The following is a 17,192-nucleotide window of genomic DNA, read 5'->3' as shown; positions in this document are numbered from 1 at the left end:
CAGGAATTAAGTTTTAAATGAAATTTTTTTAAATTGTCAATTTTCAGCTTTAAAAAAATCACTAGCTTGACATTAAAGTTCAACTTGTTTATATTAGCTACTATTTCAAATTTCTAACCAGGCAGCAGTTTGTTAAGTCTGATACAATACTTATATATAAAGCCAGGTAGCAGAGTGACAACCACTGAATTACAATTTCTTTTAATGAAGAAAGGGAAATATTTGTTCTGTATCAGATTAAATGAATGCAACATAGTACATGTCCACAATCAACTGTAAAAAGTATTGTGTTGCATCATGTGTCCTACACAACCTTTTTGAATATATGACCTTTAAGTTGCTGAAGGTTGCCTCAGAATTTGGCTCAGTTCAGGCAAAACATCTGTTCCCTTTGCAGGTATACTGTAAGGACTTTTTTCTCAGTTGGATTTAGAGCACAGCAAGTGAGCCCTTTTCTGACCGATCATATACACCCCAGCATTTGTAAATCAAGCTCTGGGCTGACAACAGCAGGTCCACAATCCGTCACCCTTTCTCAGCTAGCAAGGCCATTTGACTGCTGTGAGAACTGCTCTTATCATGTCATCAAATCAAAGCATGTTGAGAAGAGGGAATGCAAGAGGCATCTGCAGAATTCCCACAATGTAGTGACTTTGGAACATTGACAGATGCATCTGTCATTTTATACCTTCAACTAACCTGCTGTCCGCTGGGCTGACATAGCAAAGCTGTCCAAGAGTAACTCCAGCTCTCTCATGTTGTTTTCATACGTCTCTGTTAGAAAGACCTGGTGTTTCTTGGCCTTTATTTGACAGGGGGAACAGACAAGACAAGAGGGGGTGGGGAAAAACACATTAAAATAAGTAAACAGAATTTTTAAATTTCCTTTTTAAATTTAAATTTCTACTGTATTTCTTTTTATGTCTTTTCTCAAGCCAAGAGACCTAGCATGACATAACAAATAAGAACCTTGTAACACACAACATAAAACGAAAGGATTTCAAAAGCAAAACAAAAGATCGTTGTACAAAAACATAGTCTTCATAATCTTCTGCTTTAAAAGTATCTTAATGGACACTAAATTCTGCCCATCTATGCAAGCAGTGAAATCTATTGTTACATCCTACAAGGGCATCCAGAAAGACACCCAACTACTGGCAGACAGGCTAGAAATCCATGATTTGGCACTCAGTCAAATCCCACACCTATTCTCATTGCAAACCCTGCCTAGTTCAATTGTTAATATGTTCCATGCTAGACAGGGATTTCTTCAATACCAAAACCTCATCCTTGTGCATGGAACATAAAACTACAGAGTTCTTAGCCCCTATCACCAAATTTTCTTAAAGAAAGCTGTTCACTAAGTGCAGTCTATTGTTCAAATCAAGACACCAAATTTTTTGAGGTCAGAAAAGTTCTACATCAGATTTTTTTAAATCACTACAATAGAAAGACTATACCAAATAAATCCTTCAATTTATATCTGATAACTTGCAGTTTTCAAAGACATGTATCCATAATTCCAGACAAGACCAAGGTCTTTTTGAGTATACAGAGTTTTGACTTTTCAAGGAAATGTCTGATTTTAGCTGCTGACTGACTGACAAAAATTCAGCAATTTAGAAAACCTAAAGGAAGCAAAAAAAAAGAAAAAAAAAAAGAAAGCCAACCATCCCTCCATCCCTCCTCAAGAGGAAACTATTTAAATAACTTTACAATTTTCTTATGACAAAGGTTCTGGTCAAAGATGCCACATGACTTCTAACTGCTCAATTTATTTCTAAATTCTAAATTGTAACATATTTGTGTAATTTCATTTCTACTTGGTAAACGAAAGTTAACCTTTTTTACTGAGAAAAATTCTACTGTTTTCTATCATATCTAGAGACTGTTGCTTTAGTTATGCTTCATTGCATGTCAAAGAACCCAGGCAATTTCTTATGTATGGGAAACATCCTCCCCAGGAAAACTGCTACATACTGGTAGCATATAACTGTCAGGACTAAAAAAAACAAGAAATGCATTTAATTCTCTGCAGTGTTCCTTACTATTCAGTTTAAATATTTTATAAATTTGCTTTACTCTTTCAATTTTAATTATATGTACTGTATATCAACTAATATATTATTCATATGTGTATTTCAGTGTTAGGTCCCCTGTAGCATTTACACGCTTTTCCTTGTGTGAGAGTTTGTATTACACTTCATAAAGAATTTCCAAATCACTTCTATATATTGAAAAATAACCAAGGTTTAATTCCTTCTCCATAAAATTATCTATATAAATAGAACTTGTAAATGTTGAGATCTGGTAAAAATATTTTATGGGATGCAAGCACAACAAAGTATTTTACTCTTGTGTACTGATATCATCTCAGACATCTCACAAATAAAAAATAAGGAAATATAATAATATGAAAACATCACAATAAATGGTTTTTTTACATAAAATACTCCAGCACCAAGAAGGTGAGACTAAATCTTCCCAGAAAAACATTTTCTATGGAAAAGTAAAATTTGAGAATTTTTTTTCAATCTTCTCATCCAAATTTTCTATTTTGTTTAGTTAATTTACCATAATTTAGTCAGTGTGTTCCAGTCTATTCAGCCTTCACCGCTTCTCTATGCTTTATTTGCTAACTATATCTATACTTCTGAAGTCAATTTTAGTCCCTTTTTCAACAGCAATAAAGATCAAAAGGAAATTACTTACACTAGCCAGTCTCTCTACCTGAACTGCAAAATATCTAGTATCTTTCCTTTCTCACTTCTATTTTCAATCACTGTCCCCATTATCAGAAATTTAAGGAAAAAATTGCCATAAATTACACTGCTAAAAATCCAGGCACAGTCCAAAAGGATCTATTATTGATCTGATTTCTTATGTCTCACTGACAGGTATCTAATAAAAACATATACAGTCATAAAATCTTGAATTTAAGCTGACAGGACCTGTGGAGGTCATCTGGTCCCACTCCCCACTCACAGCACAGTATGGTCGAAGTGAGGTTAGGCAGCTCTGAACATTGTTCTGTCAAGTTTTGAGTATCCTCAAAGATGACATTTCAACAAACCCTCCAGGCAACCTGTTCCAATATCTCACAATCTGCATTGTGAAGTTTTTTGTTTTCCCCTTACAGATAATTATAACTTTCCTGTTTTCTCTTCTACTTCGAATGCACAGATCCAAGGAGAGTGTACCTCCATCTTCTCCACAAGATAGTTTACAGCAGTAGCTATTATTTGCTTAGTTTTCTTCGGTCTGAACAAACACAGAGAGTATGCATAATACTTTACTTTGAAAAGGAAAATGGAGTGTACAAGTATAGAGTCAAACACAATCAATTGCAGCTGACAGATTCAGCTGTTCCAGGATATGTGATTACAATCCTTCTCAACAATTCCATCCATCAACATGTTTTGCCATTCCTGTAGAACTACTGGAGAAGTAGAGGTGTAATTGCTTCCTAGGTTATTTCAAAAGGGAAATCAGTTGACAAGAAAACTGCTAAAGCCTTTACATAAGGAGAGTTTGCTTCACAGATCCCATTAGTAAACGGGTGGAAAAATAGTTATAAACTCAATTAAAATTTATAAGTCTTCTAATGACTTTGTTGACTTCCTCTTCACCAGAATGGACCATTCTTGACCTAGACAGTGATCCTTGAAAATAACCTTAAAAATCAAACGTGAGGTCTGTATGGATATGCAGGGGACTCCTGACCAAGTATTAATAAGGAAGCATAAAGAAGATTGTTCAGACATACTAAACTTGGAAAAATACAGATACATCGTTAAAGCCTAGAGGGATATCCTTAGGGATGCCAAAATCCACCTGAAGTTGAATCTGACATGGGATATGAAGAGCAGCCGTAAAAGATTTCTGAAGTACATCACCTCCAAAAGAAGGATGAGGCAAAATGTGGCCCATTGCTAACAAGGCAGTGATCAGGAGAGAGAAAAGGCCTTCTCATTGCTTTTTTTCACCTCAGTCTTCACTCAAAGAACCTGCCTTTGGGAATTCCAGGTCCTTAAGATGAGTGAAATTTCCATGAACACTTAAGAATTTAAAATTCTCAACATATAATAGTATTTCCCATAGTCCCTAAAGACAATTCCATTTTCACAATATGTTCCAAACTGAATAACAAAAAAACCGAATAACATGGAAGAAAAATCATACTTCCTGAACCCAGAACATATGCTGAATTTTACCATATAAAATGCTTCCCTGAAACAAACTTCATATCCTTAAAAAAGGTTCCTATTATCATAAAACGACTCTTGAGGACAAAAACATTTTAGCAGAAAATATGCTTGGCAACATATTAATTTAATCACCAATTTCAAAACAAAATTGAGCTTTTAAGGAAATAAAGAGAAGCTAAGCATTTTTCATTTAAAATACTGTAAACTCCAATGAGGAGAAAATCTTTTTTCCAAATACTTTCTCTCTTTATCTGTAAGGATAACTTGGACTATTCTGAAAACTGACTGCTTATAAAATTCTTCCATTCACTGTCAGACTTGTGTTAATCTTCCAGAAAGGTATTTTTATTTATCTGGACAAGTTCCTACTAACTTGATTGTAGACATATTTTCCTTAACTATCAGTATTTGATTTTTGTTCCTGTTCCCATATAGAAATGATGTCCCATTGTTTTTGCAGCATTTTGCAAAAGCCATGGTTGACTAAAATAAATGTGAACTCTATACACAGTTCCAGGACAGCCCACAGAATCTGATGCTGCAAATGTGAATCTGTATCTCAAGGTCAGTAACTTTATTTTTCATGTGGGCGGAACTTTGAGGCCTTGCCTTAACAAAACCACTGCAGTAGTAATCAGGGAGTTAGGGTCCAGATGTACAATGAACTGCTTTAATTCCTGAGAAATTTTCTCTGCTTTGTCTGCAGTCACAAGGGGTTCCTGGGGAGGCTCTCTTTCATATGGACTAATTAACCCACTCAGTATGTAGTACAAATTCCGACTGGTGATGGCAGAGTAAGAGCCAAACCCAGAACTATCCACATAGCCACCAAGCAACAGCATGTTCAGATATGCCTTGAAAAGTGGTTATGTAAATTCTTTACAAAAGTATCAGAATGTTTACCAGGCATGACCTTGGGGGCAGCAAATCAAAGCATTTACAGAAATACAAAAGACTGCTCCACAGTTCACAAAACACCGATTTTACTCAAGTGATGCTCTGTAAAGCAGAAAAGTGGCACAAATTTTTCGGTAAACAGGCATAACTTGTATTATAAAAACAAAACAAAACCATCACTGACAAACTCTCTCCTTAGGCTTCTATTTATTTTTGCTCAAGTTCTCAAACTATTGAATACTTTTATTTTCTTATATCTGGAAAATTCAAAAATCTCTACAAGAGTCTTGCCATGTGTAAGTTAAATGCAATCTCTCAAGAAATTTTGTATCTCAGTCTTACATATTAATCAAAATACTCAAGTTTTATTGAAATCCTTCTTGTCCCTCCCACAAAAAGAGATTTGTAACAACTTTTGCTGGGAGAGAATATTATGAAGTATCTCCTTGGGTCTTGAGGTTTATTTTTTTGTCCAAGTCAGAGAAAATTTTTTGAGAACTGCAGATTTAGATTTTAGACGCCTGTCTTCCAACACCAGGACATCACAGCTTGAGTGACCTCTGCACTTCAAAATAAATTTAAAAAGTGGTTTGTTTGCAGAAGATCATTTAAGCACATGCTTCAGAATAACTAGTCTTCTTACATTAGGACAATAACAGAAGTAAGAGCTGGGAAGAAAACTCTCCACCTGTGTTAAGGCAGGAAAAAACCAATCAAAATAAAATAACCCTTAACAATTAATGCACGAAATTAAAGAAGAGTGTGTATCATGACTGGGATATTTTTTTAAACCGAAATAAACTGTCCACATTAAATTGCCTAGATGATATTTACATGTTTGCCACTGTGTACCAGTTTCTATTCCACAGAAGTTGTAGAACAGAATCATAATCCTCAGGGTCCTTCATGGTCTGTTAAGTCAATACCTAGGCAACTTCTGCTAAAGAACAATGCCTAGTGTGTGCATCCTGGAACTAGATTCTCAAATATTTCTGTACTGACATTCAGCGTATGACAACCTACAAGGTGTTTATGGACAGCTGAGATGCAAACATGACTTCAGGTCTGGCTGTAAAAGAAAGATTTACAAGCCATGTGGAAAAACACAAGCTGTGTGCAATCTATTACAGAACTTACATACAGATTATGCTACTTCTGATAGAATCTGTTAAAAGGAATGCAAATAAATACACCTTCCAAATTAAAGGAATTTATACTAAGACACAATATTTGAATTATTTCACTTTCCTAATATGCATTCTGATGAACTGACAAGTTTCCCAAATTTCAATTTGCATTTCTCATAAAATAAAGGTTTAACATCTCCTGCTTGTCCCATGCTAAAATCATCCACTACTAGGTACTAGAAATGTAAATATCATGAGTGACTTAAAACTCATAAAGATAGCTCTTGTTCTTTCCATGAGGAGGAATACAGCTGGGGCTCTTTCAAATTAAACAAAGTGTTAAATCACAATGGCTAGTCTACATTCCTGTTCTTGTATCTAAAAATTTCTAGAAACCCTAGCTAGATAATTATGAGCTTGAGACCAATTTCCTCAAGTACACATAATGCAAATATTGAGAGCTTCCTCATGCTAAGCATTTGTAAGAAATTTTGTTTGATAGTAACAGATCCTATCACATTTGACCCATGCAAGTTTCTGGCAAACTTCTGCAACATGCTGGTATTTAAAATTACAAGCAAAGTAACTACTTTACTGCACATTCAACTGATTCATTAAGGAAAAATAAATAACTTTTTCATATAAAGTTTCAAAATAATGTACTATGCGTATCTTACAAATATTTTACAAATGAAAACATTAATTTGTATGTTAACAGTACCATGAGAAACAACCTTAAGATTACCAGACTGAAATGGAAAAGATGTATTCAGGACGTCAATAATAGTACAAAATATAAGGAAGTAATTAACAGATCAAGAAAGCAGGATGTGGAAATAAAGGGAAAAGAACGCACTGACAATTTCACACAATTTTAGTATAAGTAAGGGGAAGCCTAATAACAGTATACCGAATGTTATTTATACTTAGTTTCTGCAATAGCCTTCTGTTTTTTATTTTGGGAAGAAAAATAACAAAAAAGCTGCCTATACTGAGTAAACAAGACGACACACAGGCACTCCTGCTTCCCAATCGAATACGAAAGTCTTCAGGAAAAATAAAAGGCCATCCAAGGTGATAAAAATCTAATCCCACAGGGGACCACTAATACAACTCTTCAGAAAATGAGTATTTTTATTACCTGTTCAAGACAGTCTTGTGGCTTGAAACAATTCCAGTAAACCAATTAAAACAACCTGCTATATGAATAAGACAGTTCTTTCAAGTGGGGCAATCTATTTGCTTTTACTTTCAGTTTCACAATGCTCATTTTGAGTACACCATTTAATACTGTTGTAATTACCAATAAGCCTGAAGCATGAATAGACTTTTGTCCTGAATTCTTGTCAGGTATAACATATATTTTACTATGGAATTTTTCTTTGTATTCTTTCTGTGCCTGATAAAATTATTTTTTCAGGTTTACTGAGGCAGAAAATGTCTTTTAATACTTAAATGCTTGCATTGAAGAAGATGTGTCCTCCCAAAGGAAAAAACGTTTTTTTTAGTTTTATTTTTCTTCAATTTATTAGTTAACAATCTACCTGGGAAGTGGATAACACTAAGACAATGTATGAAGTAATTCCATCAGCTGAAGAGTAGACACCAACAAATCTGAAAACTCTCTGATGCAGATCTCTGCTCCTATATACTGAATAGCACAATTGCCTACTAGTAGCAGGAAAGAGATTGTGGTCATCTCCTAGACTCATAAGTCCAAGAGGAAGCAGGAGCAGAAATTTACAATTGAAAAAAAAATTGGCTAAGTATAGAAATACTACAAATGCTACTATACAATGAAGAGAGATAAGGTTTTCAGTTTAAAGTTCATCTAGTTCTAATGCTAGACCAGGTTGCTCAAAGTCCCCTCCAACCCAGCCTTGAACTCTTCCAAGAATAGGACATTCACAACTTCTCTGTTATGAGTTTCTTTGTTATGTTTCATAAATTTTTGTTATGTTTAAGTGCCTCACAACTCTCACAATAAATTTTTTTTTCCTAATATCTGATGAAAACCTTCTTTCAGTTTGGAGCCATTCCACTTGTCCTCTTACTACGTGCTGTTCTGGAAAGTCTCTATTCAGGTAGTGGAAGGTCACAATTGGGCCACCCCAAATCCTTCTCTTCTCCTGGCTACCTCATAGCAGAGCTGTCCATCCTTGTAATAACTTGGTGGCCTCCTCTGGACTCTCTCCAACAGGTCCATCTCTATGCTGAGGACCCCAGAGCTGATGCAGCCCTGCAGGTGGGGTCTCACCAGAGCAGAGCAGAGAGGCAGAACCCCTCCTCTGCCCTGCTGACTGCACTGCTTTGGATGCAGTCCAGGACATATTTGGCTTTCTTTCTTCCAGCAGGGTCACATCCAGCCTCTCACCCACGTGCACCCCCAAAGCCCTTCTGGGCAGGGCTCCTCTGATCTGTTCATCCCCAGCCTGTGTTGACACCAGGGGTTGCCCTGACCCAGATGGAGCACCTTGCACTTGGTCTTAGTAAATAACAGAAGATTTTCATGGGCCCACTTCTCCAGCTTGTCCAGGTCTTTCTGGATGGCATCCTGTCCTTCAGCTGTGCCAACTGCACCACTCAGCTTGGTGTCATCAGCAAATGTGCTAAGGGCGCACTTCCATCCCTTCATCTATGTCTATTAATGAAGGTAACCTAAGCTTTTTGTTTTGACCCTCATGCTATTAAAGAGGATGGCAAAATTGATATTCAGAGTTGGGATATGTAGAGACAGTGGGAAGGCACCAACTGGTCATATAAAAGGAAACATATTTCAGAAAATAATCCTGTAAAATACATCCAACAGGACAAATGCACACTAACGAAAAAGAACCCCAATCAACTAAAAAGTTTGCTACCTTCAAAGAAGACATTTTCAAAAACTTTTTGCAGTCAAATGCTTGCATGAAAAACATTATGTGAAATAATCATGTCTACGATGGTAACTTATCAAGCCTGAGGAAAAAAAGCTTGGATAGGAAGATAGAACATTCTTCACAAAAAATTACAGTCCATATTTACAAATTGTCTTCTTCATTAGGAATGCAAAGGCTTGTTTGAAATAACTGTTTTCTGCAAATAATTCCTCAATTAAATACTTAGTGTATCACTTAAAATGCATTTTGGAATTAGTTTCTCCAATATCTTATTTATATTTACTCTTGTTTCACAAAACAAAGTAATATAAATAAAAAATCAGAGTAACACAAAGTCAGATTTATTCCACAGCTCAGCACAGCAAATGCAGATTATGTTCAGAGCATGCTTAAAAAACCAAAACAACAAGTGCCATAGGCTTTTTGTCTTACCATTGCAAGTTCGCTCTGTAATTCACTGCAGCTTTTTTCAGCATTCCCTAGTCTTGCAGAGAGGTCCATAATTACCTTCTTCTTCTCCTCAATCACTTCTTTCATTTGATTGTTTGAGGAGAAACACTCTTTTTCTAATCTGGAAAGTTTCAACATTAGAACATTTTAATCAAAAATACTTATGTTGAGTATTCTACATATTTTTAAAAGACAATCTGAGTATCACATCATATCAGCACATCAAATGACTTATGAAGCTGCTTGCCTTATGTTTTTTTAAGTCAAGAAACTTATATATTCTTTCTAAGAAAAACTTCTCAGTTATGTTTATGTTCTTTTCCATTACCAAGGCTTGTGTTAGACTTCCAGTCATAAACTAATTTGATAATTTGGATAGGGTCTCCAGATTACATGTAATAAAACAGAAGTCATCATATTTTAATTAACACATTAGTTCTCTTCAGAAAGATATCATATCTTGCATTATCAGCACTGGTTTAAAGTACAAAGCTTGCTCCTCAAGTTTCCAAATACCTGACTATATTCTTACCCTGGTTCTAGCCAGAACAGGGTTAATTTATGCAGTAGCCAGGAGTGGCCATGGCTAGGACCTGGAGGTCATTCTGTACCACCTCATGTCATTTTCTGGGGACAGGAGAAGGGCTCCCTTGTGGGTAGTGTGGCAGAGGGACTGGGTATGGTTGGGTGTTTCCACAGTGTGCAATCACGGGTGGTCTATCACTTTTTTTCCTTGTACACTCTGTTATTAGTATTGTTGCTGTTACAGTTCATTGTCTTATTTCATTGTTGTGTCCAGTAAAGTGTCCTTATCTCAGCCTATGATCTTTACTTTTTGTGAGTCCAATTCTCCTCTCCACCTTGCCACAGAAGGAGGAAGAAGAGAGGGGAATGATTGAGCAGCACATTGTTTGGAGTGTCTATGTAGGAACACTAAATTGGGAATACCATTCTTAAACCCTGATAATTCTACTCAGAATTTCATTATTTCAATAGCAGACAATTCAAAATTTCAATCAGTTCTTGAACTACATCAGTCCTCCTGGTATTCAAGAAAACAAATGTATAGAAAGTCTGGCATGATAAAAAGGTGTATCATGAGAAAATTACAAGGCCAAACAACAGCAAATAGGAGACAGAGCCAGGGAGAGGAAGCCAAGGAAAAATTGTGAAGGATTGCTTAAGTACATAGGGATGGAAAGAAGGTGCGTTAGAAAAGGCACCTAGAATTAAAATTCACAAAAGATGACAAATATGAGAAGGGATTTTACCACTGTTATGGTAGGAAAGAAAACATGAACAGACTTCTACACAAAGCAGCTATTTTACCAACAGCAGAGAGAGAAAGTCAGCATACTCCCTGCCTTTTTGTCCTCCATTTTCCATGACATGGTCTATTCCCAAGCCTCTACTGTCAGTAAAAGGACACTAAAAGGAGAACAATTGGTAGCAATAGGTGAGGATTATGTCTGAGATAACCTGTGAGAACTCAACCCATAGAATTGTAGAGGTCAGCTCACCTACATTCAAAGATTTTGATAAAGCTGGCTAAACTCAGAATGACATTGCTCATTATCATCATGAAAGGTCAGAAAGATTGGGGGAGGTCCCTGGCAAATGAAGAAAGGCAAAAGTCACACTTATATTTGGCAAAAGTAAAAAGGAGAAGCCAAGGAACTATAAACCACTGAGCTTCATTTCAGCCCTGGAAGGTTACAAAGCAATTCCTTCTAGGACAATTTTCTCTTCTGGGCTCATGAAAGAGACAAAGTTGATTGGGAAAAAGCCCAGATGGTAGTAGCTGGAATGGCTGTAATACTGTAGAGGTCTGTCTAAGACCTGTTTAACAGCTTCAACCACCACCTGGAGTAAGCCAATAGTGCAGTCTCACAATACCTGCAGCGAACAGTGAACTGGGTGAGGGAAGATCACGACACAGTACAATTGATACACACAACTGAAGTGCTGCCATTCTCTAGTCATGGAGAAAGAATAGGCCAGAATTAACCTTCTGACATTCAACAATGACATGTGCAAAGAACAAAATTTAGGAAAGAAGGCCACCCTAAAGTGGTGTAGTTGTAATTGGCTGGATAGAAGGTATGCTAACAAGAACCTGGTAACCATGACCAACAGCCACTAATCAGCACCACAGCACAGGAGCAGAGAGAGCTAACAGCATCCTGGGCTGTATTAATAGCAGCATAGCCAGATCAAGGGAAGTGATTAATCGCCTTGTATTTGGCAGCCATTATCACACATCTAGGATAATGATCACTTTTAACTACATGCACCCCTTACAACATAGGAAAAAAGTTGGGGTGTGCTTAAGGGAATGGTCACCACCACGGTCAGCAGCAGAAATACACATAAGAACTGAGGAAACTTGGTATATTCAAGCTGGAGAAGAGATAACTCCACAGTGTTATATATATATATATATATAACAGATACTATATATATAGATATATATATATATACTATAACAGATACTCCCAGTATCTAAAAGGAGGTTAGCAAGGAAACGCAGACGATCACTTCACAGCAGTGCTTGTCTACATGACAAGTACTGAATCCAGAGAGGTTCAAACAAGGAGATATGTTTTCCAACTGTATGGAAAAGGTTCCCAGAGAGATTGTGCCATCTCCATTCTCCACGTTTTCAAGACCTAACTGAAGAACCTGATCTCACAGCTTATATATAGTATGAGCAGCAGGTCGGATTATTGATCACCTGCAATTTCTTTCAACCTGAACTATTATTTGATGTAGCTTTCAACAGTAGAAACATCCAGTAGAAACATCATCTCTTTTTCTCCGAGCAGTCCTGTCTCCCAAGAACTGAAAGAAGTGCAAAGCGCTGAAAGTTCTTTTTGAAAGCATTTTTGAAGCTTTTGAATCAATATTGTCACTTTCTGACTTTAATTTATTTGTTAAAGATTAATGTATCTTTTTAGCTGAAGGACTGCTTCAGCAGTCCACCAAATACCTATGTGCTTCTGCATCAGCCTGGCTGATTTTTTGCTGTAGCTGAAGATGTTTACTTCTTATTCTTCAAAATCTGCCTATTTCAGTCCCCCAAAGTAGCTTCTACTCTCACAGCTTTCGGAAACACAGCAAAAGCAGTTCCAAATTATTCCATGTCATGTTCTCACTCTTCAAGAAAAGTAAATTCACACAGAGACCAAAATCCCATGTTGCTTCCAATTTACATAGTGCTACTGGGTTCAGAGCTAATTAATAAATTATGCAACCCAGAAAAGCCTGTTAGCTTGGTTTTGGTTATTACAACTATATTTTTCTAAGAAAATAAAAAATCATGCCACCCAGAAAAGCCCATTTGCTTGGTTTCAGTTATTATAACTACATTTTTTTCTGAGAAAACAAATTCTTACAGCATTTTATAGCTTCCAACTTTTGCGTTATTTACCTACATCAAGTCCAGCTAAAGACACATACAAGTGTTCTAGCACAACAAATGAAAGTCTCTAAGACCTTCATTTGGCTAAGGCTTAAAGAGAAACTCATGCAAGTCCTCCAGAAAAAGAGAAAATATGTTTAGATGCCAAACTATGTCTTAAAAAAAAAGCCAAGCTCCTGACATTGTCTGAAGTCCGAAGACCAGACCCTTCAAAGGTAAGTAGATCAAAGGCTGTTGTATTCTCTCAGAAGGTGTCCGGTGAAAGCAATCACTGATTTTCAGCAATGTTACTGACACTTGTATGCTTCAAAGAATAAAAAGGGGACAGGAAACAGATAAGGCAGTACCGGCTCACCCCATGTAATTACCTCAAGGGAACTGAGTAGACTGATGTCCACCGCAGAAAAAGCTTGACCTTCGCTACTTATCTTAATAGAGGTCTGGAAATTTTGATGTCTGGACTAACAAAATTGTGAGGATAGGCTGTTCATGGTTCTTCAACATCTCTTTACAAAACCAACAACTATTTTACCTGTGTTTTAACTGTCTTAATTTTCATGGAAAGGTGTGCATTCTCTGAAATCACAGAACAGATTTTGCTTTCAAAAAACTCAGCTAGCAGAAGCTGCTAGAAGTAACTGCCTGAACCAACACATGATTGCAAGCAGCGAAAACTACTTTTTGGATATTAGACGACATTATTTCTCATATTCAAATAACACACAGAACAGATGCCTCAGGCATAAATTCTGTTTTATCCCCAAAAAATGCCAAGGATAGGGCAAATTTCCCTCCTGAAAAAGAAACCCTGAACATAATTGTCCAGTTCAGAGCAAAAAGGAAAGGCTTCTTAAGGTTCATCTTGCACTTTAGCAACTCAATTTACTTCTCTGCAAGCGCTACTATTGAAATTCTTAAGGCAAATGGTACCACATCTGTAAAACTGTATTTCATAGTCTTAAGTGCGAAAATATAGATATTGCCTATACAGTAATTCCAAACAAAGAAATATACTCTCTAAAAAAAACCCTTATTTTTCTTTTTTCATGATAACATTTTTCAAAGATGTAACTTTTGTGGATCAAAAATACCCTAAACTCATATCCCTTCAATGCTCAAAGAAATATCTTCATACATCTAGAGGCAATATTCTCACAAGGAACAAAACATTACTGAATGCACAATACCATTCCACACCTAACCATTATTGTTATGTTGGTCCAAATAATCTAATTCAGAAAAATATCTTTAAGAGATTCTTAGGGGTTTAACTGGAAAACTACTACTTACAGAAGTTCATGTTTTTAACCAAATTTACTAATCCAAAAATTTAAAACCAGATCTTGTAGTAAAACTTGTGAAATTATAATGATTTGAAAAATACCTAAACAGATGTTTAAGTTACATTAAAAATCCCGCTAATTAGCTAATATTTTATTAACATCTATTGGTTCCCAGTACACATCTATAATAAAAGCTCCCTGACTCATTACAGGAAGCCACGTTATGGCAGGCATGTTGACAAGACAGGATAGTTTTTTTCTAGACCAAAAACTGCAATGGCTTAACAAGCATTACTCAAAAAACCAAACTAAAAAGCCCCACATTTCATCAAGGATGATTAATTCTTCTGGTCTAACATCAATACAAAGACAAACTTTGGAATATTAGGTCTTGGGACAAGTGAATAAATGGTTCAAGAACAAACACTGCAAGTGTTTCAACACTACTTCAAGAAAACTTTTGTAACATTAATTTTTCCATATCTTCTGGACCACTAATGGGAACCAACCAGAGCAAAAATAAAAAACCCACTACACCAAATTAAAAACTAAGAAAACCAAACCAAGATTGGAAAAAAAAAGAACCATAGTCCATATGCTCTGTAAGAATAAAAGGTTACATACAAGAAAAGTTCAGATGGTACAAAGTAGCTTGTGTTCTGCAAAACTACTGGTCCAACAACCATTCCTCAAAAAAAGGCTGGTTTGCAAACAAAGAAGTTTTTTAAAGCAAAACGATAAAAAGGGAATAAAATGTCAAATCAATGGTTCAGGCCTTCTCCATTTCACAGAAAGGCAAAGAACTTTGTATCATGTTTAGTGTCATGTATTTACTGACAGAGCAAAAATGCTCACAGCAAAAACAACCAGGCAGGATGAGATTACACTTTAATTAGCTGATGTCATTTTAGAACGGTAGAGCATCTTGAAATATACTTACTCAGTTTCACAGCTGTGAAGACTGCAGTCTTCCTGAAGAATAATTTTAGATTACTATCATAATGTTTTTCACAAATTTTTATCATCAAAGTTATATCTTTTTCTTTGAGAAAAAAGTTTTCACTTTTTAATGTGACTCTGGTTTACCTAAATGTGCCTCTTTTGAACTGTTTTTAAACAAAGAGCTCTAAGTTGTTTATAATAAAGCACAAGTTTCAACTCTGTTTGAAAGTAAAAACATCTCTGTAAGCATAAATATAGGAACACTTGGGCCACAAAAGTTCTTTTTTGTATGGAAACCAGTTTCCTTTTTTCCCTTTTTAGTATTTTCTTTTTTTCTCTACTGTGTGTATGAGCAAGTCTGTACACAAATACTTTTATGTACAGACCCCCATAATCCTAAACTAAGAGATGAAAACTGTCTTTTTCAACTACCTCTCTCTCCCCACAACCTCACTGTGTGCCACCCACTTCATGTCTTCTAAAGCCCCTCTTTCCCTAAATTTCACAAACTACTATCCTTTATTTCATGTACTCCAAGTTATTTCATGAACTTCAAGTTCTCTGTCTTCCAGCACCACTCTTCCTCCTGATATTTTCTCACCCCAATAACAACTTTATTCAGCTAAGGAACAAGACTCAGTACAGTGTATCCTATATCTGCCCAGGAAATAGAGCAAAATCTTTCTTCCAAAAAAGATCTGTTACCACAGATACAGTATACTGGGCTGAGCAGGAAAGGAATTTCAGGTAATTTTATCTGCTTTTATACACTTCATCCACTCTTCTATTTTCATTAGATAGTCAACACTTTCCACAATCATTCAAAAGCTGATAATGAAGATCCACCACTATAAATGATACACAACTTCTCAACAGGAGTCTTAAAGATTGATCTAGCTCACTGAAGGAAAAAATAATATTTTCATACTAATGTAAGTATATACAGAAGCAAAAAATCTGTTCTACCCCTGCCATGTGTGCTTTCCTACACTCCTCCCAAGTACACAGGAGACAGGACCCTGCCATAACTATAATTTCCAACATTTTTGCTTTGGCAAATAATGGTAACAGATCAGTTATTTTCTTTATCCACCCATATGGTCACTGATATGGACGTGATATTAATGTTATTAATGGAACACCAGGTTCTGAACTTCAGGTTGGTTTGGGAAATTGCATCAGATTTAATTGTTTTATACAGACTGAAAAGTATATAAATGTAAGCTGTAAGTGGTAATCCAGCTATCAACTGCCATTTTACAATGAATTTAGACGGAAACTTACATATTGAGTTTTTCCAAGTTCTCCCGAGCATTGTGTTTTTCTCTCTCATATGCATATTCTAACCCTTTGAACTCTTTCTTCATCATTTCTAAATCTGAAAGAGCTTCTTCTCGTCTGTCCTTTTCCACACGCACAGCTTCTTCAAGTTCTCGAATTCTTAACTACACCAAGGGATAAAAAAGCAATTAAAGCAAGTTAGGAAACACTTACATGATCTTCTATGGTCTGTTCGGCTTTACAGTAGAGTATACTGTAATAATTCAGTATAAAAGCATATACACATGTAAAAATCACTGAACACATGTAAAAATGTAAGAATACATAAAACTCAAACCGGAGCCAAATAGATATGACAATGAAAAGTACGTCCTGTTCTCATTTGGAGGTGCCTGAACATTTTCAGTTCTTATTAATACTGAAGCTTTCCAGGGAAATTCTAATTTTTAAATAGACTCATGAAGAGTGGGACCAGCAATAAAGGCCATACTTTCTCTCAGAACAAAGCATACTTCTAGCTTGTTTGTGTACATAAACACAGAAAAAGTCTTTATCAGTTATTCATCCATAAAACCCAAGCCTCTAAGTTTAAGGAATGTTATCCTCTCAGTTCCTTTGTATGTTGCAGAAATATCGAGGAAATTAGGCAAACTAAATCTTTTCTAGTTAAATTATCACTTTTAAAATTTAATGGCCTGTACATA

General features: G+C 35.9%; 1 protein-coding gene across 12 annotated transcripts in view; it reads right to left on the bottom strand.

Moving 5' to 3' along the window:
- Positions 1 to 17,192, bottom strand: part of CCDC171 (coiled-coil domain containing 171) — a 159,703-nt gene that overhangs the window by 112,679 nt on the left and 29,832 nt on the right. For all 12 annotated transcript variants that reach the window (XM_063179591.1, XM_063179595.1, XM_063179594.1 and 9 more), the window contains 3 exons: positions 16,492 to 16,652; positions 9,544 to 9,682; positions 700 to 802 (listed from right to left, as the gene is read on the bottom strand). In XM_063179591.1, the coding sequence (XP_063035661.1) occupies positions 700 to 802; positions 9,544 to 9,682; positions 16,492 to 16,652 (403 nt within the window). The remainder of the gene's footprint in view (positions 1 to 699; positions 803 to 9,543; positions 9,683 to 16,491; positions 16,653 to 17,192) is intronic.

The sequence above is a fragment of the Melospiza melodia genome, chromosome Z (assembly GCF_035770615.1).
Source record: "Melospiza melodia melodia isolate bMelMel2 chromosome Z, bMelMel2.pri, whole genome shotgun sequence".
NCBI classification, from domain to species: domain Eukaryota; kingdom Metazoa; phylum Chordata; class Aves; order Passeriformes; family Passerellidae; genus Melospiza; species Melospiza melodia.
The sequence above is the reverse complement of the archived record's forward strand: the minus strand, read 5'-3'. Positions and strand labels throughout refer to the sequence as shown.